Source organism: Malania oleifera, chromosome 8 (genome assembly GCF_029873635.1).
Source record: "Malania oleifera isolate guangnan ecotype guangnan chromosome 8, ASM2987363v1, whole genome shotgun sequence".
Taxonomy (NCBI): Eukaryota; Viridiplantae; Streptophyta; class Magnoliopsida; order Santalales; family Ximeniaceae; genus Malania; species Malania oleifera.
In genome coordinates, this window is record NC_080424.1 from 648,369 (window position 1) to 674,280 (window position 25,912).

General features: G+C 35.7%; 1 protein-coding gene across 4 annotated transcripts in view; it reads left to right on the forward strand.

Moving 5' to 3' along the window:
* Window positions 1–23,641, forward strand: part of LOC131161949 (vacuolar protein sorting-associated protein 9A-like) — a 52,143-nt gene extending 28,502 nt beyond the window's left edge. For 2 of the 4 annotated variants that reach the window (XM_058117999.1, XM_058117998.1), the window contains 3 exons: window positions 8,721–8,900; window positions 19,317–19,719; window positions 23,245–23,641. In XM_058117999.1, the coding sequence (XP_057973982.1) occupies window positions 8,721–8,900; window positions 19,317–19,719; window positions 23,245–23,486 (825 nt within the window). In that variant the 3' untranslated portion in view covers window positions 23,487–23,641. The remainder of the gene's footprint in view (window positions 1–8,720; window positions 8,901–19,316; window positions 19,720–23,244) is intronic. The other 2 variants (XM_058118001.1, XM_058118000.1) reach the window with 2 other exon arrangements.
* The last annotated feature ends 2,271 nt before the right edge of the window (window positions 23,642–25,912 follow it).

Sequence of the window (25,912 nt, forward strand, 5' to 3'; positions counted from 1 at the left end):
CAACAATACTTGAATCACACTTACAAAAGATATTTGAGTAGTAAGAACTGGAAAGAATAAGTGTTGAAGGCTCAAAATGAGTATTATGTGTTTTGGGAATTTCAAAGAATTTCTCCTAATTAAGATTGCTAATCCTGTGCTAATCTTTGCAAATGATGGGCTATTTATAGATGTTGGAAGAATTATAGCCGTTAGGACATGTAGGGTATTATTAATATTGTTTAAAATCATTTTTATCCTAATTAACCCCATTTAAAATAGTTAACTGTGGTAAAAATTGGGAGCAACTCGAGAGCACCGGTCGACCAGAATCCTTTCGGTCGACCGAAGTTCATATGGCTCGGTTGATCGGGCCAACTTTGAACTTCAGGGTCGGCCGATTGGGAGAGGCGATTTTCCCAACTAGCGCGGTTCGGTCGACCAGGGATATTTGAATTAGATGATTCGGTCGATCAAACAGTTAGGACATCTCCCGAGGACCCTCGGTCGACCAGAGCGTTGGAGTACATTTTGGGCTTGGTCGACTAGGTGGTCAATATGTTGACTCCAAGGAAGTTCGGTCGATTGGGAATAAATGAACTGGCAAGTTCGGTTAACCGAGCCGTGGTCAAACTATTGACCCGATCCCGGTTCGGTCGACCGGGAGGAATTGTACTAGATGGTACGGTTGACCGAACATGCATTTTAAGTGCATTTCGGTTCCAACTCCCTTATACATTTACCTTATTCAAATGACCATTCATATATATGCATGTGTGAGTGTCCTAGGGTCATTTCTAGGTCCTTTTGAAGACACTGAAAAAATCCGGTGTCGGTTGACCTTCGGTCGACTGAAGGGTATTCCCTAAGGTCTTTCTAAGGTCATTTTTAGTTTACGATTGGTTTGAGCTTACCTATTAGATCATGCATGTGATATGTGTAAGCTTATTACAAACCAATTCCTATTTACTATTACAGACCCTTCCTACTTAAATATTACATACCCAAATAGAAATTACAATAATTAAATTATAACTAAGGTCTTCAGGGTCTTCATTTTCGTCTGAGTCTCCGAGTGTCATCATATGATACCACCAAGATAAACCTGCACATTAACTCGGTAGACATTAAATACCTGAGTGTTTGTCATAATCAAAACAAGGTATGACCCATAGGGTCAACAACTTCTATTAGTCTGGTATGACTAGTTTGAAGCTCGTTATGGGATGCCTTTATGGGCAGAATTTATTTCTGTATTACTTGCCTGATCTTGGCCCACTGGATATGAGAATATGATGGAGAGCTTGCTAAAATACACCAAACTAGCACTATCTTGGAGTACCAAACATGATTTGTGCGACAATCAAACTTGACTAAAGATTGGAATGATACTTTTATTGAAGGTCTTCTACCTGACATTCGGCGTTAGGTCAAAGTACATCGGCCACGAACTATGACTGCTGCAATTTCCTTTGCAAGGTTAGAAGAAGAGAAGTTGGGAGAAGAAGGACGCCTCTTGTTGACCATTAGCAATTAGACTATTAGCAGCACTATCACACCACCTGCTCCTTGCAATCCTTTTGCCAAACGATTGACTCAGGAGGAACTTAAAGAGAGTGACAAAAATTTTGTGCTGGCATTGTGATGAAGAGTGGCACAAAGGGCACCTTTTCAAAAAGGGACAACTGTTGATGATTGAACCAGTGGAGGAGCAATAAGAGGTTGAGGATGACCCTCCTTATTTAGATAAGAAAGGTATGAAATCTGATGATAATGATGAATTTATCACTTCTTCAGTTCATGCTTTAGCTGGTTATGCTAATCCTCAAACCATAAAAATTGATGACTTCCTTAAATGCCAACCTGTTGCTATCTTAATTGATACATGTAGCACTAATAATTTCATGGACACTAAAATTGCTAAACAGCTAGCTTATCCTGTGGAGCAATGTGAAAAGTTTGATATGAAGGTTGAGATGGAAGGACCTTGACATGTTAGAGCAAGGGTCCAAAGGTTAAACTTATTATGCAAAACTATGGCTTGTATGTTGATTTCTTTTTGCTGCCAATAGAAGACTATAAAGGTTTTGGGTATTGACTGGTTTTGGACTTTAGGTGATATAGCTTGGAATTTCTCTAAATTGGTTATGAAGTTTGATGTGAATGGCTAGAGAGCAACTCTTAAAGGCAAACATTGTGGTAATGTCACTATAGTTTCAAGCTGTCGTATGGAGAAACTCCTTAAAGAGTAGCGACATGGTTGCTTGGTACTACTTGAAGCACCAAAGTTACAACGTCAATCTGGCCAGGATGAAGGGCTTTCTTATTTCAACATTTTCTAACCTATTAGCAGAGCCACATGGATAACCACCTCAGTGAACACATGATCACCATATTCCTCTATTGGCAGTTAGTGTCCCTACTAATGTCCATCCTTATAGCTATCCTTATTTTCAGAAAGCAAAAATAGAAAACGATAGTGAAATAAATGTTAGATGCGGGCATAATTCATCCAAGTGTTAGTCCATGTTCCTTTTGTGTCTTATTGGTGAAGAAGAAGGATGGCTATTGGAGGATATGTGTTGATTATCAAGCACTTAGCAAGAACACTATGAAGGATAAATATCCTATCCCTATTGTGGATGAATTGTTAGATGAGTTCGGAGGTGCCCAACAATTCACCAAACTCGACTTGAGATCAGGCTATCACTAGATTCGGGTACACAAGGATAACATTCAGAAGATTGCATTTAGAACTCATGATGGCCATTATGAGTTGTTGGTTATGCCTTTTGGGTTAACAAATGCGCCTTTGACCTTCCATAGTCTCATGAATGACATTTTCCGACCTTACCTACGTAAGTTTGTTCTCATATTTTTTTATGATATCTTGATATATAGCTCATCTTTTGAAGATCATTTGTGAATTGTAGTCACCACTCTTTGTGAACATCATCTATTTGTCAAGAAATCTAAATGCAGTTTTACTCAATCACATGTGGAATACCTTAGGCATTTTGTTTCCCAAGTAGTGCCTCCTCTTATATGATAAGTAGCCATAATTTATTTTCATCCTTAAAACATTGCTTTATGCTCAAAGATTACTCTTGCTGATGGTTTGGTTACGCCAATTGCTGATCGTGGCAATATTTTTTTTGTTACCTTCTGTCCCTCTTTCCTTTGTGTTTTATGTGCTTAAATTTCCATTGCCCATTATCAATTAGTCAGTTAACTAAATATTATAACTACTTTCAACCTTCTTTCTTTCTTATTGTGTTATATTGGATCTAGATGAAGAAGAGGTGGAGGGCTTGAGAAGAATGATTTGTACTCTCTTGATGGTGGTGGAGGTAGATCCTATTCTGGTCATAAGTTTCTTCAATTTCAACTCATGGAATTTCTCTTGATCATTGGATTATTCATCCTTTAACTACTTTGCGACCTTCTTTCCTTCTCATTGTGTTATATTGGATCTAGATGAAGAAGAGGTGGAGGGCTTGAGAAGGATGACCTATACTATCTCGATGCTGGTGGAGGTAGATCCTATTTTGGTCATACGTTTCTCCAATTTCAACTCATGGAATTTCTCTTGATCATTGTTTTATTCATCCTTTCAAAAGCTACTACAAATTTTTTCTATGTTCAAGTATTTTTCTTTGTTTGAAGTGTTCTATATGTTAGGTAGGAAAGGACATTAGGATATCTTTATAGTTTAAAGTCAAGTCTCATAGTAACTCATTGTTTTCTTTTATTCATTTAGATATGTAAAATCAAAAATTTAACTTGTCATAAATATTTGCGTACTTTGTGGACGATTTTTCGCATATGACCTGGATTTATTTTTTAAAATATTACTCAATTCTACCAAAATATAAAAACTTATTTTGACGTCAGCATTCAAAATTTTTGGTTTGATAATGCATTGGAATATGTTCAAACCGAGCTTTAGTCTTTTTTCTTGTCTAAAGAGATTATTCATCAAACATCATGTGTACATACCCCTTAGCAAAATAGAGTAGCTAAACAAAAAAATAAACATTTATATGACATATCACAGTCTCTACTCTTTCATATGCATGTTCCTAAAACCTTTTGGATTGATGCTGCTTATAGCTTATTTTTGCTTAAGGGGATGCCCTCCAGTGTTCTAGAATGGTGAGCTCCCTTCTTCGTTGTGTGCACTAAAACATCCATGTCTTGTGTTGTGCCTTGTGTCATTGGGTGCACATGTTTTGTTCATGTTTGACATGTTGACTAGAACAAGTTCTTTTCTTGTGTTATGGTCCCCACACTTGAAGGAAATGTGGTGGTGCAAATGTTACCTTTTTCTTGGGACACCTTATCTCTATAGTGTCGGGTCTTTGTTGGATGAATCTTTTTTGAGTCCAACAATTTAGGCCCCTCTTATGTGTTGCCTTCTGTTCCTACCCTTCCCTCCGGAGAAACTCCAACTCTTTGGAGTCCATCACTTACTGACCTAAAGAAACAATTGAGGTTTTATGAATGATGGAAAGCAAGCACAAACATAACTATGGCCATGAAGCCGGCTATTCTCCCCTTTTATATCAACTTCTGGTTCTGAAGTCAATTGCTCAATGGGAAGGCACCCGAACATGTACCCAAGCAGTCTTTAGCTGCTTATCTATTGCTTATTATGTTTTAGTTACTCACCTCCTAGTCCTACACATTTTTTTTGCCTTGTTTATTTCCTTTGTTTGTATCCCTTCCTTATATATTGAAGCGTGTGCTAACCTTGGGTGGAAGCATGGTAAATTTCCGCGAAATTGTTGAAATTTCCGTTAGAATTTCCGATTTCCTTCACCCTAAAAATTGAAATGGCAGTCAATTTCCGTCTTGCATAATTTCTGTCGAAATTTCAACAAATCATTCGAAATTTATCAAAATCTCGATATTTTAGCGAAACTTGTCGAAATTTGAACTATACAATGAAATTTCCTCGAAATTCAAATGAGGAATTTAGGAGTGAAATGAAATTTCTTTTTTAATTTATTTTATTTATTTTTATCGAAATAAATGATTATTACAAGTGTTTTTGAAATTATATGAAAAAATAAACTTACAACAACATTTTATTTAACCATTCATTACTAAATTATCATTATTTGTATAATAAATAATATTTAAATGATTTATGAATTTAATTTATATTAACTGATTCACTAAATATGTTTAATGTACATTATCTTACAAATATGTTTGACGCGCATATTATATTACAACTTCTCTACCTTATACATAGCATAGATGTATTTACTTGTAATATATTAGTCCTAAAACATACATTATTATGTCTATTAATCATTTCTAAAGCTTCATAAAATAATTCCATGTTTTACTATTGATTTCCATTATTTTTTCAAGTCGAAATCAAAATTGACATCGAAATCGAAATTTCCGTTGAAATTTTCGAACTTTTGGAGCTTCAAAATTTGAGTTGAACTAGAAATTTAAGACCTTGGGTGGAAGCATGCAATGAATGTAAAAATAGGTGTGTTGACCACTTGAGGGATTAGGCTTTGGTGGATCTTCCCCCTCGTAAAGAGTTGGTTAGGTGGTGTCTACACTGCCAAATATCTTCTTGGCTCCATCAAATGACTTAAGGCTCGATAATTTGCGAAGAGCTCCACCCAAACATATGGTTTGAATTATTTTGAAACCTTCTCTTTTCCTATTGCTCATCTAAGTTTTGTTTGTGTATTGATCTTGTTGGCAGTTATATTGGCCCTCGTACTAGTTGGATGTGAAGATTGCCTTCTTATGGAGGTATGTTGGAAGAGGTTTACATGGAACAACCTCCCGGGTATGTTGCTTAGGGGGAGGATGGTAAGATAAGTAAGTTGCATAAGGCTATTCACAGTCTTAAGCAGTCTCCCAGAGCCTGGTTTGACAAATTTGGCAGGCTGATCTTTGTATTTGGTTTTATCCCTACTCTTATCATTTTGGCCCTTGTCCATAAAAAGGAGATAGGTGTGGTACTTCTAGTGACTAGTGGTTTATGTTGATAATACTATCAGTGCAGTGCCCAGGGCACAATTATCGATGCCAAGCAGCGACTTCAAGAAAAATTTCAAATCAAGGACTTGGACACTCTGCATTAATTTCTTGGTATTGAGATTGTATGATGTAAGAAATGGCTGAATCCATCTAAGCGAAAATATGCTGCAGACTTGCTAGGTAAGACTTATATCTTGGGAGGATGCTCCTATTAATGCCAATGTTAAGTTGTCAAGGTATGTTGGACCGGTCTGTGAAAACGCATGTCAATGTAGGTAGTTGGATGGCAAATTGATTTACTTGTTTGTCACTAGACTTGACATATTCTTTGCTGTGGGGTTCGTGAGTGAGTTTATGGATTGGGATGCTCTTTGTAGGAGTCCGCAGCATCTCAAAGGCTTTCCTAGCAAAGCTTTGGCATGTAAATACAATAGTAATTATGAGATCATGGGATACTTCGGTGCAGATTAGCCTGGCTCAGTTAATGGTTGAAGATCTACTATTGGATACTGTACTATTGTGGGAGGTAATCTTGTTACTGAGTGTAGGTGGAAATTGGCTGCTAGGTCTACTCAAGCAGAATACAGAGCTACGGCTCATAGTGTGAGTGAGCTTATGTTGTTGAATTCTCCTATTTTAGAGATGGGGAAACAAAGCTTAAAGATATGTTTTGTGATAATCAAACTGCTATTTATATTTCTAGTAAGCCAATGTTTCATGAAGGACAACCACATTGATGTAGACCCTCATTTTGTCAGGGATGTTGTGTTGAAGAAGGTTGCAGGGATCCAATGTGAAATCTATGAATTCGTGGGATGATGTTTTCATGAAGGCTTTATTTAAGCCTGCTTTGTGTAATGGTTGTAACAAGCTGGGGTTTGGTATTATTTATACAACTCCGGCTTGAGGGGGTAAGTGCTGTATTTTCTTCATAGAATCTTCAACCTGTCTTAGTTTTTTACGACAAATACAAAAAGTTCAATAATGAAAAGTACAAGCATTTCTCTAACAAATGCATCCAAAAAATAGAAGAAGATGCACATCTCCCGAAACCTCTAAAAAGAAATTAGCACAAAAACCTCCAAAGAACTAAGGCACGCCTAATGCTTCCCAAACAAACTAAAAAGCTGGTTCCCCAAAATGAAGGCCACACAGTAATGAACAAGGATATGACTGAGTCTCTCCACTGTCATAACACATCACACATGTTAGGAGAGCCATATAGGGTCTTACTTCCAATAGGTTGTCGGCATTAACTCCATTGAGGATGGCCATCTGCACAAAATCCTGAACCTTCAAAGGAATCTTTGCTTTACAGAAATTATTGACTAGAATGAAAAGAGTGAATCATTTAAGAGTTGAAATATTTGTTCTTACATAGTTTTGCTTCCTAACACTTTGTTCCATCTTTCTGTGGTAATTGGTGAGTGGCGGGCTCATCTTCAAGCTCTGATGAGTTATTCAAAAAATTCTAGGGGTTTTGGTAAGGGTAAGGAGAAGAAAATTGTGTGGAGACGTGCAATATTTGTTGTAATTTGTGTCTGGTGCAAGATGCAAACTTCCTTTGATCAGTATTCAGTATGTTTGCTTTTCTTATGGGAAAATTATGTTTTTTCTGGCTTCTTTGTATAGTTCTTCTTTGGGGACTTTTAAGGGAGTATCATTAACAGATATTGGTGAGATTGGTTACTGGAAGGCTATTTTTACATTTTATTTTATTTTATTTTTTCTCTTGCTTTATTTTTTCTTGTTAAGAGGATCCTTGCCCTCCTCTGTAGTCCTGCTTTCTCTTTTCAAGAAGTTCTTCTTTTCTAGAAAACATTATTAAGTTATTTTACCCTTAATAAGGGCGGGGATCAACAGTAAAGCCGCATACACTGTGATGACCGTCCCCCTAGTCTTGGAGCAGGGAGCCTTGTGGCCTGGGGATGTGCCTTTTTTTTTTTTCAAATCCTTAATTCTCAAAGGAGATGTATCTTTCCTCCCTCTCCCCCCCCCGCCCCCCCCCTTTTTTTTTTGAAGAAAATGGCCATTTGATAAAATTAAGCATTGATGGACTGCTGATCATTAAAACAAACTCTATGTTTGTCAATGGGTCAACAAATAATTAAGAGGACATTAATTGAGGGAATAATTTCTTATTGATTCAGAGATACAGAATATTAAGTCCAATCAAACATTTCTGGCTCAATGAATTGGTACACAATTAGGAGACCAACTTGTTAAAGAGGCAATAAAGGGTAGTAAGCACCCCTGAAGTTGACCATTAAAATGTTGAAAGAGGGCATGAAGAAGGTGAAAATGGTTAAAGGTGAAATAAGTGGGTTGTTTGAGGTTGGTAGGGATATGGGGGTAGCTGGTGTTAGTACATTTAGTTCTTCAAATTATTTTCTTAGTCCTTGAATAAAAAAAATCTTTTATTATAGTTTGTTTTTTTGGGAGATAATAGGAAGGTTTTGGCAAATTTTTCATTGGAGTGATCATCCCACTTTTCTCACTAAATCAAAAAGAGAAAGTGTTTGGGTCATCTGATTATGTATCTTTGTCCGTCTGTTTGTTTGTTTGACTGTTTTTGTTTTGTTTTGTTTTGTTTTGTTTTTTTCATTTTTCATTTTTTACACTCTAACGTAAAGTTATTGCCATTGTTCACTAAATACTTAAAATTAAGATATTCTTTGTTCTATGTTCTATCACCTTCCCTTCCTTCACTCCTTTTCTCAATCCAGCTTGCTGAGAAAGAGTTGCAGAAAATCAATGCCTTCAAAGCTCCTCGTGAAAAGCTTCTCTGCATTATGAACTGTTGCAGGGTCATCAACAATTTGCTGCTTAATGCGTCAATGTCCGAAAATCTTGTATTAGCAGGAGCCGATGACTTTCTTCCGGTTTTAATATATGTTACAATCAAGGCAAGCTCTCATTGGTAATAAATCATTGTGCCTAGCATGATCTTTCAAAACTCACTAGTTTCTATGTTTTATTTTTTAACTAATCATGTAGTGGAATCCTGCGTGGCCATTATAAAAATCTTATTGTTTGTGTGCTTTGGCAGATCTGGTTTCAGCTTCATATAGATTCCTTAACTGTCATTTTAATTTTGATAAACAAAATATTATATTGAAGGAACAGAAGGAGTACAACAAAGAGGAAAGCTAAACAAATGGAGAGTAATTACAAGACAATTTTAATAAAGTAACACCAACCAATCTCACTGTAAATCTTCTAAAGAAAGACGGAAGAAGAATCCATTAGCTGAACACCAAAGGGAAGCAATGAACACCACTCTGCTCCAAAGCTTGCTAAGGGAAGTGGCTACACCTTAAGATTCTAAAAGAATACACCAAATGATAGCCACAACAGCACAATGCCATAACCAAAACCCCTGAGCATAGTAATACAAAAACTCGCCAAAGAGGGGCACACCCATTTCTCCAAAGATCCCAAACAAGATATTTCAAAGAACCCAACGAAAAGGACAAAGAAATGCATTAGATAACGAAATAAATAAGTAGGCAGAGTTTGCCAAGCACATGCCACTTCATTGCCCATTAGCTAGAAGCTCTTGGGAACTGGTGTGTGTAGCTTTTTGGTGGCACTGAGTGGGTTCAATGTAACTCATTAAGAAAGGAGGGAGGGAGGGAGAAAAGTGGTCGCTTAACATGGTATCATAGCTATAGTTGCCAGGAGGTCCCAGGTTCTAGTCTTGTTGCTGTGTTTCTGTTGGTCCAATATATGGCACCCAAGAAAGGGTGGGGGGGGGGGGGGGTTTAATTGGGTGTTTTAACATTTTTAAAAATATAAACAACCAAAAGAATATTGCAGTAGAAAATTTTAGACACAATCACAAATAGAAGCACAACTAATTTATAGTGGTTCAGTCAACCTTGTCCTACATCCTCTCCTCATGCAACAACTTGAGATTTCACTATCTGTTAATATTTCGAGTGCAGTGCACAAACTTATTAAGAGATTAGAAATGATAACACGGTAACAATAAGAAATAACAAACTCTCAGGCTTTTATCTTTGTTCATCTAAATAAGCTATTAAAGACTCGGGTGAACTAAGAGAAAGCTAATGTTTTCAGTCTATATAAGAATCAAAAGATAAATAAGCTACAACACACCATTCTCAAATCCAAAAAGTCGATGGAACAGGGAAGCTTCTTGAATAAGTGAGCACTGGTTCAATGTATGAAAGATCTAAGGAGCTTTAAAGGGCATGACATAGTTGAGGTTCTCAAGTGCAGCTCGAGTGTTTTTCAACTCAGAATTTAGTCTTTTTCTTGCTCAATCAAATGATTCTATTTCTTTTGAGACTTCTCAAACATATATAGAAAATGCTTAGAAAATAATCGTTGAGATTACTAGCTACCTATCATAAACACTTAGAGACAAATTTAATTTGAATTTGATTTATGGAGGCTTAAGAGGCAGCACATGGTGCATAATTATCTTGAATAATTTTGTTACAAGAAATAATTTCTCATTTATAAGACATTTGTTGAGCTCAAAGTCAACTTTCATAAAAATATTGAGAGCGTCAATATGTTCTGGTAAAACAGTCAGAACAACTACCTTAAGATATAAAACTTGTTGAAGTGCTAATCAATAATCATTGTAACATTGATTTAATCAATTTAAAAAAAATCAGACTTATGTTCAAGCTTAGATAATTAAAAGGCATACTTTTCAGTAATATATAAGTACAGAATTTGTGCTGAAATTGTGTCTAATGGATGGTATGACACGTCTATCAAAAAAGACTTATAATAGATGTCTACTAAGAATAGTATGCATCTATTGGGACTATCGAGTATCGAGGACATGCAACAAATGCACAGGCTGCATTCTTTTGGAGGCATTATGCGTCTAAAGTAGGTATGCAGTGTCTAATGATAGACATATAACAGACTCACTTCCAGCATCTGTTGGAGTCACTATGCGTCTATTGGTGGATATGGTGCTTCTAATGAACACCTTTTTATGCATTCAATATTACTCAAAACAAATGATTATTTTTCATGTTTGGTGTTTTGGAAATCGTCAAAGTTCACTTATCTGATAAGCACACACACAACTCCTAACAGTTTTTTGTGTGGTGGTTACAAGTCATCTTGTTCACTTTAATGGTTGTTATTCATCATTTGTTTATCTCTCCACGTGCTATCGAGCTACACATATAGGGGAATGTTAAAGCTTTATATACATAGCTGGCCCACAACATAACTTAAGCTTTTAGGTAAAGTGGTAGTCTAATAGAGGAGAACAAGGGGATTCGAGGTATTGATGTAAGGACACTCTTATTGGTTATTGCTCACCTTGCTTGGATGATTACAAATGCGGTCCTTACTTTTATTTATATTTTATACTACTTTTCCTCAACCAATGACAAAGATTTATTTCATTCTTCAATTTACCATGAGCAAATAGAGTTCTCCTTGAAAATATTTACTTCTTGCCTAAATGTTTACAATTGTTACAATTCTCTAGATCCTTCCACCAAGAAGCATGTGAAGACTCTGGAGCAGAACCATATAATCATCCATGCAATGCCTATGTATGCATCCACATGGAGCCTTGTAAGTGAAAGTTAGTTGGTTGTGACATTCTCTCCCACCTACTTTGTCTGCGTCTTCATCATAGCTTCTCCTTGGAGCTTGGTTATGTCACCCTTGAATTTTCACAATGAGTATTGATGATTCCAACTTACTTCATTATTGGGCTTTCCCTTCTATTTCACCAAGTATTTTGTATAGCTTGGTATGGTCGTTGGTCTCTGAATGACTTAACAAATAAGGATGCAATCTTGGTCTTAAATTTCTAGAAAATTGTCAAAATTCCCTCCCAAAATTTTACTTTCCACCACCCTCGAGATTAAAATGGTAGTCAATTTTTGTCTTACAAATTTCCGTAAAAATTTCCATGTACCAACTGAAATTTATCAAAATATCAAAGTTTCAGAAAAATTTGTCACAATTGAACTATGAAATAAAATTTCCTTGAAATTAAAATTCCTTAATCGAAACCCAAATTGAAATTTCTCTCTTAATTAATTTTCCTTTTTTAAATGAAAGATAAATTATTTGAGGAAATTGCCCACAATTGTATAAATTGACAGAAAATGATTTGTGTAGCCAATCCCACCTAGTGAGACTTAAGACTTGGTTTGTTGTTTTTATTGTTTTATTGAAACTAAAGATTCTTACAAGAAGGATATGAATGATAACTTTTAGGAATGATAACTTTTAGGTTTTTGAAAAAAAAAAAAAAAGTTAGATATAGCTTCCACATTTTATTTGATCATTGATATCTAAATTTTCTATGCTTGCATAATAAAAAATATTTAACTAATTTATGAATATCATTTATATTAATTGAACATGTTTAATGCATTGCACCTTATACATCATATGTGTCAGTGATGTATTTTATTCAAATAATATGTTAGTTCTAAATCTTGCATTATTATGTTTATTAATAATTTCTAATGCTTCATAAAATAATTCCATGCTTTACTTGTAACTTCCATCATTTTCTAAAAATAGAAATCAAAATTGACATCGATATCAAAATTTCCATTGATATTTTTGGCAGCATCAAACTTTTTGTTTAAATCGAAATTTAAGACCTAGGATGCAATCCACCTTCTTGTTATAAGCAGTGGGATCTCTCTTTGAATACCCTCAGCTTGGGTCTTATTTGTCGGCATGAGATGTCTAGAATAGGTTCATATGTAAAATGTAATGGATTCTTAGTTTTGGAGATAGCTTCATTTGGTAGGTCATCTTGGCAACTTATTTGATGATTGGGGAAGGTGTTTCATACCTCCTCATTCACCTTTTGTTTAACTTCTTGAATACTCATAGTATCGAAGTATTGTTCAAGCTTTCAAGGCTCTATAAGAAATTATTAAGATCCTTTGCCTTTTGAGCCACCATAGGTTTTGGGTTAACTTTAGACATGATGTGAGTAATAATCATACCTTGGATTACCACCATTTTACAAAGGGATCAATCTGCCTTGATCTCCTTGATTTCTTCCTTCATAGTAGCAAGGTTGGCATAAGTTGCTTCTTCAAGGCACCAAGTTAGCTCTTCAATTAGTCCACCTTAGAGTTAAGGAGCTTCCATGGAAACCATGATGCTTAGTGAGATTCTCATTTTTTCACTTGCTAGTATCCTTCTCCTGCCTATGATGTTGCCCTACATTTGTGATACTTGAGTTGAACATCCTGCCTAATCACGTCACCATATGTCATGAGCCAAGCTTGTTCAGAGCATTATGCTTACCTATGACCACTTGCCTTGTCTATGTGGGGTGGGTAATCATCATGTCAATGGCATTATAGGGTTTATTCATTGAGTGTATTTATGCCTTTGTGCAAAATGAGAGTATGACTCCTTGGTCAGCTTTATGTTTCTTAGTGCTAGAACTTAATTTACAAAGAGTGCAAGACTTGCCTACTGCATAGGCTGCCGCAGAATGCTTGCTTGATTGATTATGCTGCAGAGAGTTCCACATTGTCTAAAGAGAGTGGCATGGGTGGAAACATTAGAAAGTCTTTCAAGAAGGGCAAACCTAAAAGTGGGGGAGCCGACACCATGGCCTCAACTTCAAAGGAAGCTTCATCGTCTCGGTCTTTCAATGCATCCAGTGGTAAGGGTAAGATGACATGATTCTTATGTCGAGGCCTTCAAAGAGTTGCTGATTGCCTTCGCAAAATCATTGACTTAATACTTTGAAGCTTCCATTGTTGAAGGGGCACAAGGAGATGATGTGGATGAGGAGGAAACCCCAAGGATGGGTGCAATGCGGTTACTCAACACGTTGGGGAGGCAAACAAAGGAACCAGAAGTTACTTAAGCGACATGGTTAATGTTTGTGGATCTGTGGATCAATAGGAAGAGCACCCATGCTATAGTGGATATTGGGGCTAGTCATAACTTTGCCTCATAGGATGAAACGTAGAGACTCAACTTGAACTTGGAGAAGCACTCAGGACACATGAAAGCGGTTAACTTTGCACCTCAACCTACTTTGGGAGTAGACAAACAAGTGATTGTGAAGCTTGGGTAGTGGGTGGGACATGTGAAATTCGTAGTCATGCCAATGTTTGATTTCTAATTGATACTTGGAATGGGTTTCTTAAGGGAGACTATGGTGGTAGCAATGCCGTTTGCTAGTTACCTTTGTTTGATAGGAGACCATCCTTGCCTGGTGCATGCCGTTGCGAAGAAGGGGACAATGAGAAGTTTCTTTCAGCCACACAACTCAAGAAAGGGTTGAGAAGGGTGAGCAGAAAATACCATCCTTGCTTGGTGCATGCCATTATGAAGAAGGGGACGGCGAGAAGTTTCTCTTAGCCACACAACTCAAGAAAGGGTTGAGAAGGGTGAGCAAAAATTATTGCCACATTGGTGGTAGATGAATAAGTACGCCCAGAGCAGGTGCCTATCGCCATCCAAGATGTGTTCGATGTGTATAAAGTTGTGACGATGGGCAAGATACCTTACAACTTGCCTCCACGACATGGTGTGGAGCATAAATCAAGTTGATACTAAGGGTGAAGCCTCCTACTGAAGGGTTATATATCGGAGGGTGCCTCCTGAGTTAGTAGAGTTGAGGAAGCAACTTGATGAGTTATTGGATGGTGAAGGCATACTATATTAATTGTAGATTGCATACGTAGGTGGAATCAAGTTGAGATTTTTAAATTTTTTTGAAAGGTTGAGGAATTTCCACATTTGATTTTTTCCCCTTTTTTCATGGATATTGATTGTGTGTATAATTGTTCAAAACACCTACTTGTTCTTTCAATACTATGTTTCAAGATTCAATGAATGAATGCTTCTTTATCCGTAATATTTTATCAAGTGAGACCTTGACTATACAGTTTTTGAAGGGCCTTTCACTGGGTAGGACAGGTCTTTGACACCCTTGTCATTTTCATAATTTAAAATAAATTACTTCTAAATGCATGACAGATGCTTGTTTGACTTGCTTAACTTTTGAGACTCTTATTTCAATGAAGCATAGAATTGAGTTGATAATATTGTTATGCTCACTATTAGGAAACAAGGATTAGATTAGCAACTTGGAATATGGGGACACTTACAGGTAAAAACATGGAAATTGTGGATACAATGATTAGAAAGAGAATTAATATAATTTGCCTTCAAGAAACTAAGTGGGTGGGGGAGAAAGCTAGAGAAATCGATAAATCAGGATTTAAACTTTGGTACACTGGAAAAGAAAAACATAAGAATGGAGTAGGCATTATTATAAACAAAAACTTAAAAGATAGCGTTGTGGATGTAACTAGAGTAAGTGATAGAATTATAAAAATCAAGATGGTATTAGGACAAGAGATAATAAATATCATTAGTGCTTATGCTTCTCAAGTTGGCTTAATAGAAAATCTTAAGAGACAATTTTGGGAAGATATGGATTGTATTATACAAGGCATACCAGGGACTGAGAAAATATTTATCTAAGGAGATCTGAATGGACACGTTGGAAGAGATAATAAAAATTATGAGAGGATACATAGAGGATATAGATATGGAGACAAAAATGAGATGATCTTAGACCTTGCTATGTCATATGATTTTAGTATAATGAATACTTGCTTTAAGAAGAGAGAAGAATACTTAATAGCCTTTAAAAGTGGACAAAATAGAAGTCAAATAGATTTTTTTTAACTAGGAGGGTAGATCGTTTATCATGCAAGGATTGTAAAGTTATTCTAGGTGAAAGCCTAATCACATAACATAGAGTCTTAGTGTTAGATATATGTATTAAAAAATGGAAGAAAAAGAGAAAATAAACCAGTGTAGGAGAACTAGATGGTGTAACCTAAAAGGAGAAAATATAATAAAATTTAAAGATAAAACGATCAAAGATGAGGATTGGACCATAGAGGATGAGATAGATACAAATACTCTTTGGAATAGATTAGCTAGCTCTATTAAAAAGACAGCAAAAGAGATTTTAAGTGAATCAAGGAGAAGATTCTTGAATAGCAAAGAGAGTTGGTGGTGGGATAAAGATGTACAAAAAATCATAAAGACAAAAAGAATCTGGTATAAAACATGGCAAAAATGTAGAAACAGAGATAACTTTGAAAAATATAAGGAGGCAAGAAAAGATGCAAAAAGGGCCATTAGTGAAGCTAAATATAAATTTTTTAATAGTTTGTATGATAGATTAGGTACAAAAGAAGGGGAAAGAGATATATTTAAACTTGCTAAAGTTAGAGAAAGGAAGAGTAAGGACTTAGGAAATGTAAAATGTATAAAAAAGTGAGGATGATATTGTCTTGGTTAAGGATGAAGATATTAAAGAAAGATGACGAAGTTACTTTAGTAAGTTGTTTAACAAAAACCAAATAGAAGGCTTAAACTTAGAATTGTCAAATGAGAAAAAGACTAAAAATATAAGATTTATTCATAAAATTAGAGTTAACGAAGTAAGTTTGTACCAAAAAAGATGAAAATTGGGAAAGCTATGGGACCAGATAACATCCCAATTGAAGTTTGGAAATGCTTGGGTGATAACGGAATTATATGGTTAACTAATTTATTTAATACAATTGTAAAAACTAAGAAAATGCTAGATGAATGGAGGAAAAACACTTTAATACCTATATACAAAAATAAAGGAGATATTGAAAATTGTAATAACTGTCGTGGAATTAAACTTATGAGTTATACAATGAAACTATGGGAAAGGGTAGTTGAACAAAGATAAGGTTAGAAACGAAGATCTCAGAAAATGAATTTGGTTTTATGCCTGGGAAATCTACCACAGAAGCTATTTATCTTTTAAGAAGATTAATGAAAAAGTTTAGGGAAAAGAAGAGGGACTTGCATATGATATTTATTGACCTTGAGAAAACATATGATAGGATACCTAGGGAAGTTCTATGGTGGGTTTTAGAAAAAAAAGGGTGTATGTTATAGGCATACCGATGTCATTAAGGATATGTACGATGTAGTAATGACTAGTGTAAGGACTATAGATGGAGAAACTAGAGAATTATCAATTACCATAGGTATACATCAAGGATATGCTTTGAGTCCTTATCTTTTTGCTTTAGTGATGAACCAATTGACTAGGAGTATTCAAAAGGAGGTTCCATGGTGTATGTTGTTTGTAGATGATATTGTATTAATTGACGAAACTAGGGACGAAGTGGAGACTGAGTTAGAATTATGGAGAGAAGCTTTGGAATCTAGAGGCTTTAGGATAAGTAGAAATAAAACAGAATATATGAAATGTAATTTTTAGTAATGATAGGAGAAATATTGGAGACAAAGTTAAACTTGATGATGAAGAAATAAATAACACTTGTAGATTTTGATACCTTGGATCTATTATGCAAGTGAAGGAGAAATTGAAGATGATGTAATGCATAGAGTTAAAGCAGGTTGGGTAAAATGGAGAAGTGCTTCAAGTGTGCTATGTGCTATGTGATCATAGAATACCCTTAAAATTGAAAGGGAATTTTTATAGGACAGCTATAAGACTAACTATGCTATATGGATCGGAATGTTAGGCGATGAAGAAACATAATATCCAAAAAGTAAAAGTTGCGAGATGAGAATGCTTAGATGAATGAGTGGTATAACATTGAAAGATAAATTAAGGAATGATCATATTCATGGTAAGTTAGGTGTTGCTCCTATAGAAGATAAGATAAGGGAGGGATAACTCAGATGGTATGGACACTTGCAATGTAGGCCACATAGTGCACCTGTGAGGAAGAGTGACTTAATTACTGTTGGGGGGGGGGGGTGCAGTAGAAGGGGTAGGGGTAGACCTAAAATAATTTGGGAGGAGATAGTGAGTAAGGATTTAATATCCTTGAATCTATCAAAAGAAATGGTCCATGATCGCATAAATTAGCGGAAAATGATTCATATAGCCAACCCTACTTAATGGGACTAAGGCTTGGTTTTGTTGCTGTGTTGCTATTGTTGTTTGTGTGTGTTGTGCACATGCCTGCTGTATACACAGTTTATATCTGTACATTGTCGCTTATCATAATTAATAATGAATTATTCACTTCTAGTATATTGTTAACAAGGCAAGATAATAAGAAGTTAAGGTACTATTGAAAAAAAATCAAAGCAAGGACTCACATAAAATGGTGTTGGGTATATTCTATATGTAAAAGAACTCTTGATATTTAAATAAAATACTAAAATATAATTGTTGTAAATAAAATTCAATATATTGCATTTGATATGTTATTTTAAAATTTGACAAACTTTTAACCACCCTTTTTGCCTAGTATCTTCTTAGTGAGAATTTGAATGCACATGTGGCTGTATTTCATTGAGTTCACTGTAAAATGTTGTCTTTTTGATAAAATTAATTTTTTAAAAAGGATGTGCACATGACTAAATAGCATGCTAAGGTGAATGAGTGGTGTAACATTCAAGTATAAATTAAGCAATGAACATGTTCACAATAAGTTAGGAGTAGCACTAGTAGAAGATAAGATAAGAGAGAGGTGACATAGATGGTTTGGGCACTTAAAACATAGAGCAAGTAATGCACTAGTGAGAAGGAGTGAGCAAATTACTGTAACAAAATCAACCATTCTCGCAAAATGAACCCGGAAGTGCCAGTTTGTACTAACAGAATTAGGAAATTGAATGTCTAATTTCCAGGGGATTGAGATGATGGGAAAATGGGGAATTTTGATTCTTCACTGTGTTGTCAACAAAATACTGAAGCTTTGGTTTATCCCCAAAAAATTGGAATTTATGCCTTTTTAACTCCTAGGTAACAAGGAGGATGAAACACCAAGCCTAAACCTGCTCTAGCTGGTGGGGTTTGGTTTCACAAGATAAGTTAATGATTTGGCAAAATTGTGAGTCTAACTTAACAGCAATCTAAGCCGCAAGGATTTTGTACTGTGTTACTGAAATTATCAGACTTCATTTTAAAGATGAAATTCTTAGTCTATTATTTTCTGTACTTTTTTTTAAGCCAAGTGATGCATCGTACATATGTTGTTGCTGTTTATTTGCTCTCTCTCTCTCTCTCTGTGTTACTGGAAACCATCCTGAAACTTCATGGAAGATGTACTGCTATTTGGCAATGAATTAGATTGTTCTAGAAGTTTCAATTAGTTCTACTAAATAGAATCTGTAAAATTCTAGTTTCTTATTATTGATCTTTGCAAATGTTCTTGATGAGAACTGATCAATTATTAAATTTATGAGCAAGCATTGATTTTTAATCATTTTGTTTCTTTTTTCAATAGATGATAATTTCATTATGAAGTTAATTGTCATTCACATATCATTGACAGGCTAATCCTCCTCAATTGCATTCCAATCTGAAGTTCATCCAGCTGTACCGGAGGCAGGAAAAACTGGTCTCCGAAGTGGCTTATTATTTCACAAACCTTGTTTCTGCCAAATCATTTATTGTTGGCTTAGATGCTGGATCTCTTTCCATGGATGAAACTGAATTTCAGAAAGGCATGCAAGCAGCTAGAATGTCCCACAAGGTGATACAAGTAGAACCTTCTTCCTCATTGGATTATGTAGGGACCGTAGTGGGGAAAACTAACATTGATCCTTCAACAAAAACACCTGAGAAAGTGACTCGAATGGAGCCCTCTCCCATCAGGGATGAGATGGCTACTTTGAGAGAGCAGGTTCAGTGCAATCCACCGACTAGAATATGTCATGAGGAATCCAGCATAAGTGGTGAGTTTGGTTACCAAAATGCTGTTATCTTTCTCACTAAGGAAAAAACATATGACCTCACTGAACTAGCCAATTTGTGTAATGGTATTTGATGTTAAGATCAGCAAATAATTGTTACTGTATCAATTTGTCTATTAGGTTTAAATTGTTCAACTAGAATCATATGAACTTTTCTCACATATCAAATAGTACCTCTAATCTAACAATGTTAAATTGTAAGGACTCAAACATACAAGTCTAGACCTATGAATCACACATGACTAACAATGAAAAGACATAATTGACCTCATCTCTTAGAACCCATGAATCACCAATGACTAACGATGAAAAGACATAATTGACCTCATCTCTTAGAACCCATGCATTTCTCATTTCATCATCTTGAATTGATTCAAGCAAGAGATGAGATATAGACATACAGCAGGTTTTTAGAAGAAAATGAGGGCAAAATTTCAAATTGTGCATTATTCATATATGTGAACTCACATGTTTTTGCTATTAAAATTTCACAATAATACTAAGTGGAGGGGTCTATTTTGTGATCAAAGTTTAAGGCTCTAATTGATTGACCTTAAAACGTATGGGAAGTTTGATATATTGACAAACATTGAAAGTACCAACTTGGAATATAGGGACTCTTACGAGAAAAAGTATGGAAATAGTGAAAATAATGTTTAGAAGGAAAATTAATTTAGTCTACCTTCAAGGAACGAAATGGGTAGGAGAGAAAGCCAAGGAAATTGAATAATCAAGATTTAAAATTTGATACACTGGCAAAGAGAAACATAAAAATAGGGTGGATTTTATTATAGATAGAGACCTAAAAGATAATGTAGTAGATTTTAAAAGAATAGGGGATAGGATCATTACAAACAAGTTAGTTTTAGGCCTAAAGATTGTGAACGTCATTAGTGCATATGCTCCCTAAATAGGCTTAATAGAAAATATGAAAAGACAATTTTGGAAAGATATGGATATATTTTAGAAGGGATCCTGATGTCTAAAAAGATATTCACAGGAGCTAATTTGAATGGTCACAATGAGAAGGATAACATAGGGTATGAGAGGATACATGGAGGCCATGGATATGAAGATAAAAATGAGTCTGGTGATACAATCTTAGATTTTTCCATGGCTTACGATTTGATTATATTGAATACTTGCTTTATAAGAAGAGAAGAACACTTAATAACTTTCAAGAATGAGTGCAATAAAAGCGAAATAGATTTCTTTTAACTAAGAACAGTGACCGTTTATCTTGTAAGGATTGTAAAGTTGTCCCAGGTGAAAGTTTGACTACACAACATAGTCTTAGTATTAAATACACATATTAAAGAATGGAAGAGAAAGAGTAGCATAAATCAACACGACAGGACAATATGGTGGAACTTGAAAGGAGATAATATAGTAAAATTCAAAGATAATATGAACAAAGAGTGTGATTGGACAATAGGGGATAAGGTTGATGCAAATACTATTTGTAATAAAATGGCGAATTCTATCGTAAGGATAACAAAAGAGGTTTTAGGTGAGTCCAAAGGAAGATACTTGGATAATAAAAAAAGTTGTGGTGGGATCAAGAAGTCCAAAAAGTCGTTGAGACAAAAAGAAATTGGTATAAGATATGGAAAAATTGTAGAAATATAGAAAATCTTGAAAAATATAAAGAAGCAAGAAAAAAATGCAAAAAAGACTATCAATTAAACATTTAAACATAGAGCTTATGATACTTTATATACTAAGCTAGATACAAAAGAAGGAAAAAAAGACATTTATAGACTTGCTAAAGTTAGAGAAAGCAACAGTAAAGATTTATGTTTTGTAAAATGTATAAAAGACGAGAATGATAATGTCTTAATAAGAGAGGAAGACATAAAGAAAGGTGACGAAGATACTTTGATAAGTTGTTCAATGAAAACCAAAATGAAAGATTGAACTTGGAAGTGAAAAATGAAGAAAAGATTAAAAATAAGAGATATATTTGTAAAATTAGAGTCCTTGAATTTAAGATGACAGGAAAAAAGATAAAAAGTGCAAAATCTATAGGACCAGATAAATACCAATTGGTGTTTGGAAATGTTTAGGGGATAAAAAAATTATTTGGTTAACTAATTTATTCAATAATATTATAAAAACCAAGAAAATGCCAGAAGAATGAAGGAATTTACGTTAGTACCTCTGTATAAAAACAAATGCGACATTCAAAGCTGTAATAACTATCATGGAATTAAGTTTATGAACCATACAATGAAATTATGGGAAAGACTAATTGAAAATAGAATAATATTAGAAACAAAGATTTCAGAAAATCAAATTGGTTTTATTCTTGAGAGATCAATAATAGAAGCTATTTATCTTTTAAGAGTTTAATGGAAAAGTTTAGGGAAAAGAAGAAGGACTTGCATATGGTTTTTATTAATCTAGAGAAAGCTTATGATAGAGTACCTAGGGAAGTGCTTTGGTGGGTATTAGGAAAGAAGAGTGTTTGCAATAGATATATGGAGGTCATTAAAGATATGTATGATAGACTAGTGACTAGCGTTAGGACCGTAGGAGGAGAGTCTAGAGAGTTCCCAATCTCTATAGGTGTTCATCAAGGCTCTACTTTGAGTCCTTATCTTTTTACTTTAGTAATTGATGAAATTACTAGGAATATCCAAGATGGGATCCCTTGGTGTATGTTATTTGCAGATGATATTGTGTTAATTGATGATAGTAGAAGTAGAGTTGAATCTACACTAGAACTTTGGAGAGCCACATTAGAGTCTAAAGGGTTTAGGATAAGTAGGAATAAGATTGAATATATGAAATGTAATTTTAGTAATATACGGAGTAGCAATAGAGAGAAGGTTAAACTGAATAATCAAGAAATTAATAGCACTGATAGATTTAGATATTTTGGATCTGTTATGTAAGGTAAAAGGGAAATTAAAGAAAATGTAGTACATAAAATTAAGACAAGTTGGGTAAAATGGAGGAGTGCATCAAGTGTATTGTGTGACCGTAGAGTACCCTTACAATTAAAAGAAAGTTTTATAAGATGGATATAAGGCCAACTATGCTATATGGTTCATAATGTTTGGGCATTTAAAATGCTTGTTTAGGAGAGCACCTGTGAGGAGTGAGTTAGTTATGGTTTCCGACATGAAAGGGGTAGGAGTAGCGGAGTAGGCCTAAAATTACTTGGAATGAGGTAGTGAGAAAAAAATTTATAGCCCTTAATCTAATAGAGGAAAATGATTTGGATTGGGTGAATTGGTGGAAAAGGATTCATGTAGCTGACTCCACCTAGTAGGACTTAAGGCTTGTAGTTGTTGAAAGTGCCGGCTTGATAATCACTAATTTTTATGTAGATACATGTGTGAGATTTCATGTAGATTCATTTTCTTTTATGATGTACCAGATGGATTCTGGAAAAATTTACAGACTCCTTGAGGGTTAAACCTTACCAAATGTTAGCTTGTGTGTATATGTTCACTAGGACATTTCTAACCCTTGTTTTTGCAAATACCTTGGCAACATCAGGTGGGTCTCGTTACCCCTTTATGGAAGTTGAGGCTGGAGACCTAACTGTTGGAGATGTGGAGAGACTGCTAAGTTTGTACAAGGATGTGGTCACGAAGTATACAGGCCTTTGCAGGACTTTTAGGCAATATTTGCCAAAGTTAGGAGATCCTGCTCTTCTGACGGAACCAATGTTTTTCAAACATAGCCCTGAGGAAATGAATGCAAATGTCAACCAAGAGAGAGAACAAAGAAATTTGTAAGTATGTTTTGATGTCACAGATTTGAAGTTGCTTTAGGTTTTTCAGTTTCATGCTGCTTGATTACATAGACCATAAAGCAAAAATATGATGGAAAATGTGTGTTATTACATGCTTGGATACATTCCAGGATATACTAGATGCTTCTGTTCTTTTACTATTTTCTTTTTCGATGTACTACATACACACAGTAAAAACTTCGGGGGAGGGGGTGGTGTTGAAGAAACAAATTTGGGAATCTACCTATGAAAATGAAAATGAACAAATTTCTTTTTTTTGGATGGGGGGGCGGTATTGAAGAAACAAATTTGGGGCATACATCCAGAAAAAAGAAGAGAAGGGGAAAATTGATGAGTTCTCATTTCTCAACCTGTGTCACCCAACATGCCACTGGGCAATCTCTACCTATGAAAATGAAACTGTACATTCAAGGAAATATTTACACCCAGAGATTGTCAAAATTCATAGTTAAGCTTGATCCAAGCCTGGTAGCATTGGTTGCATTTGCTTCATCTCTATAATTAGTACTATAAATTCTCTTATCATCTGTGCTGGTGCAAGCAGTCATCTTTGATACCTTAAGAGTAGTTCAAGCATCTAAAGCACACAAACATTGCAGGAATGGCATCACAACTGTCAATGCCTGCACACCTAGTGTGTAGCCAACCCCCACATGCATGACAATTCAGCATTCTCTCCCCATCGTCATCCTTAGCTCCACACACAATCAACCATTCAGTTCTCTGTTCCCCTCTCCATTTGAAAATGGTTCAGTGCAAGTAGCCCAGGACATCTTCCCCTAACTTGAACAAGCCCACCTGATCCAATTAGAATAACAAAAGTCATTGAATCATCTGCAGGGCCATAGTCAAGAAATTCCTCTGCTTGAAACCTCTTAAAAATGGGATACACTTGTTGAAAAGCCTTGGCTGCTTCAATTTCAGGTCAGCAATTGATGCAGTTTGGGATAGTATGTTCAGTTCTGGAGGGGGTGCACGATTGTCCTTCGGATGATCCGCAAGTTCGACTTGCCACCAGACTCAGATGGCAAATGGGTTTGTTTCTGCCATCTTATCAGGCTTACAGTCCTTCACAGACTGCTTGCAGTCTAGGAGCTTTGTGGCTAAATCATACTCAAGTTTCCTTCTTGCTTGAGGTCTGTAAGTCACCATTGTTTGTGGGTGGAGAATTGAATCATATAAAACTTCAAATCCTGGATGGTATGCTCTTTGGATGGATAGTCTGAATTCAAACCAGTTCGATTAGGAGGCTCAAGCCTGTTGTCATCAGAGGGAAGAAAATAAAGAGCCAGAACGAAACATGAGTTGTTGCCTGACAGGACATAGAGGAAAAAACCAAACGAATCACATTTTCCTGAATTCAATCGTACGTGAAGTGGAATTGCACCGAGCCTGAACCACCATCCGGTTGGCTGTGGTGGTCCCTGCCAAGTGTTTTAAGGCAGTAGTCAAGAAGCTCCAGAGAGGCTGGTGCCTTGCACATTAAGGAGCGCTTAAGGGTTTGTCTCATTTACCCAATCAGAGCCTGAAGCGGAACCAGCGTGGGCATCCACTTGCAAAACCTTGACCATGCAGCGTGCTTTGCTGCGCAAGCTCAACATCATCTTTCCTGGTTCAGGCACACAGTGGGTTGAGGTGGTATTATCGGGTCTAGGGCTATTGAAGGTTGGAGTGCAGGTTTGGTGGATAAGTTGTAACAGGAAGAAGAAGAGATCCCTGAGTTTTAGGAGTTGGGAGTGAGAGAGTGATTGGTAGAAATGAGGAGTGGAGGGGAGGTGGTGGAGTTGGCCATGGGAGGGTGTTGGGGAGCTGGAGCTGGAGCTGTTGCTGTTGCTGCGTCAACCTTGGAGGAGAACAAAGGTCAATAAAGGGGTGGTGGAGATGGCATCCACAGCTTGTTGGTAAGAAGAGAGGGTGAGGGCACAGCTTCCAGCAACCCTAGTCGTCACCCCAACTCCCCATACCTTGAATGCCCAACGCACTCACCTTCCTTTTCAAAATACCCATGTGTCAACTACATAATCCATGCATGTCCCAAAAGGTTTTGTTTTTACTAGAGCCTGCCAAGAGTTGTGAAAAAATTATTTTTTATTTTTAAAAAATTGCAAAAAAAAATCACGTTATTGTTTGATTCTTCAACATTTGTATAGATATAAAAAGAGAGTAAATAATAATAATAATAATAAAATACAAATCTTGAAAAATTTAGATTATTATTTTTTTATAAATTTGAATAGAAATATAAAGTTGTTTTTCAAAACTGAACATGCTTTTATTATTCCAATTGAATAAATTGGAGTGGCCTGCTCTGCACCGCTGGCTAATGGTTCGGAGCAACATGGGATGGTGGTTGGTCTTTTATCTTTAATCATAACCACAGCAGCGCACTCGCATCTTACCATTTGGCTC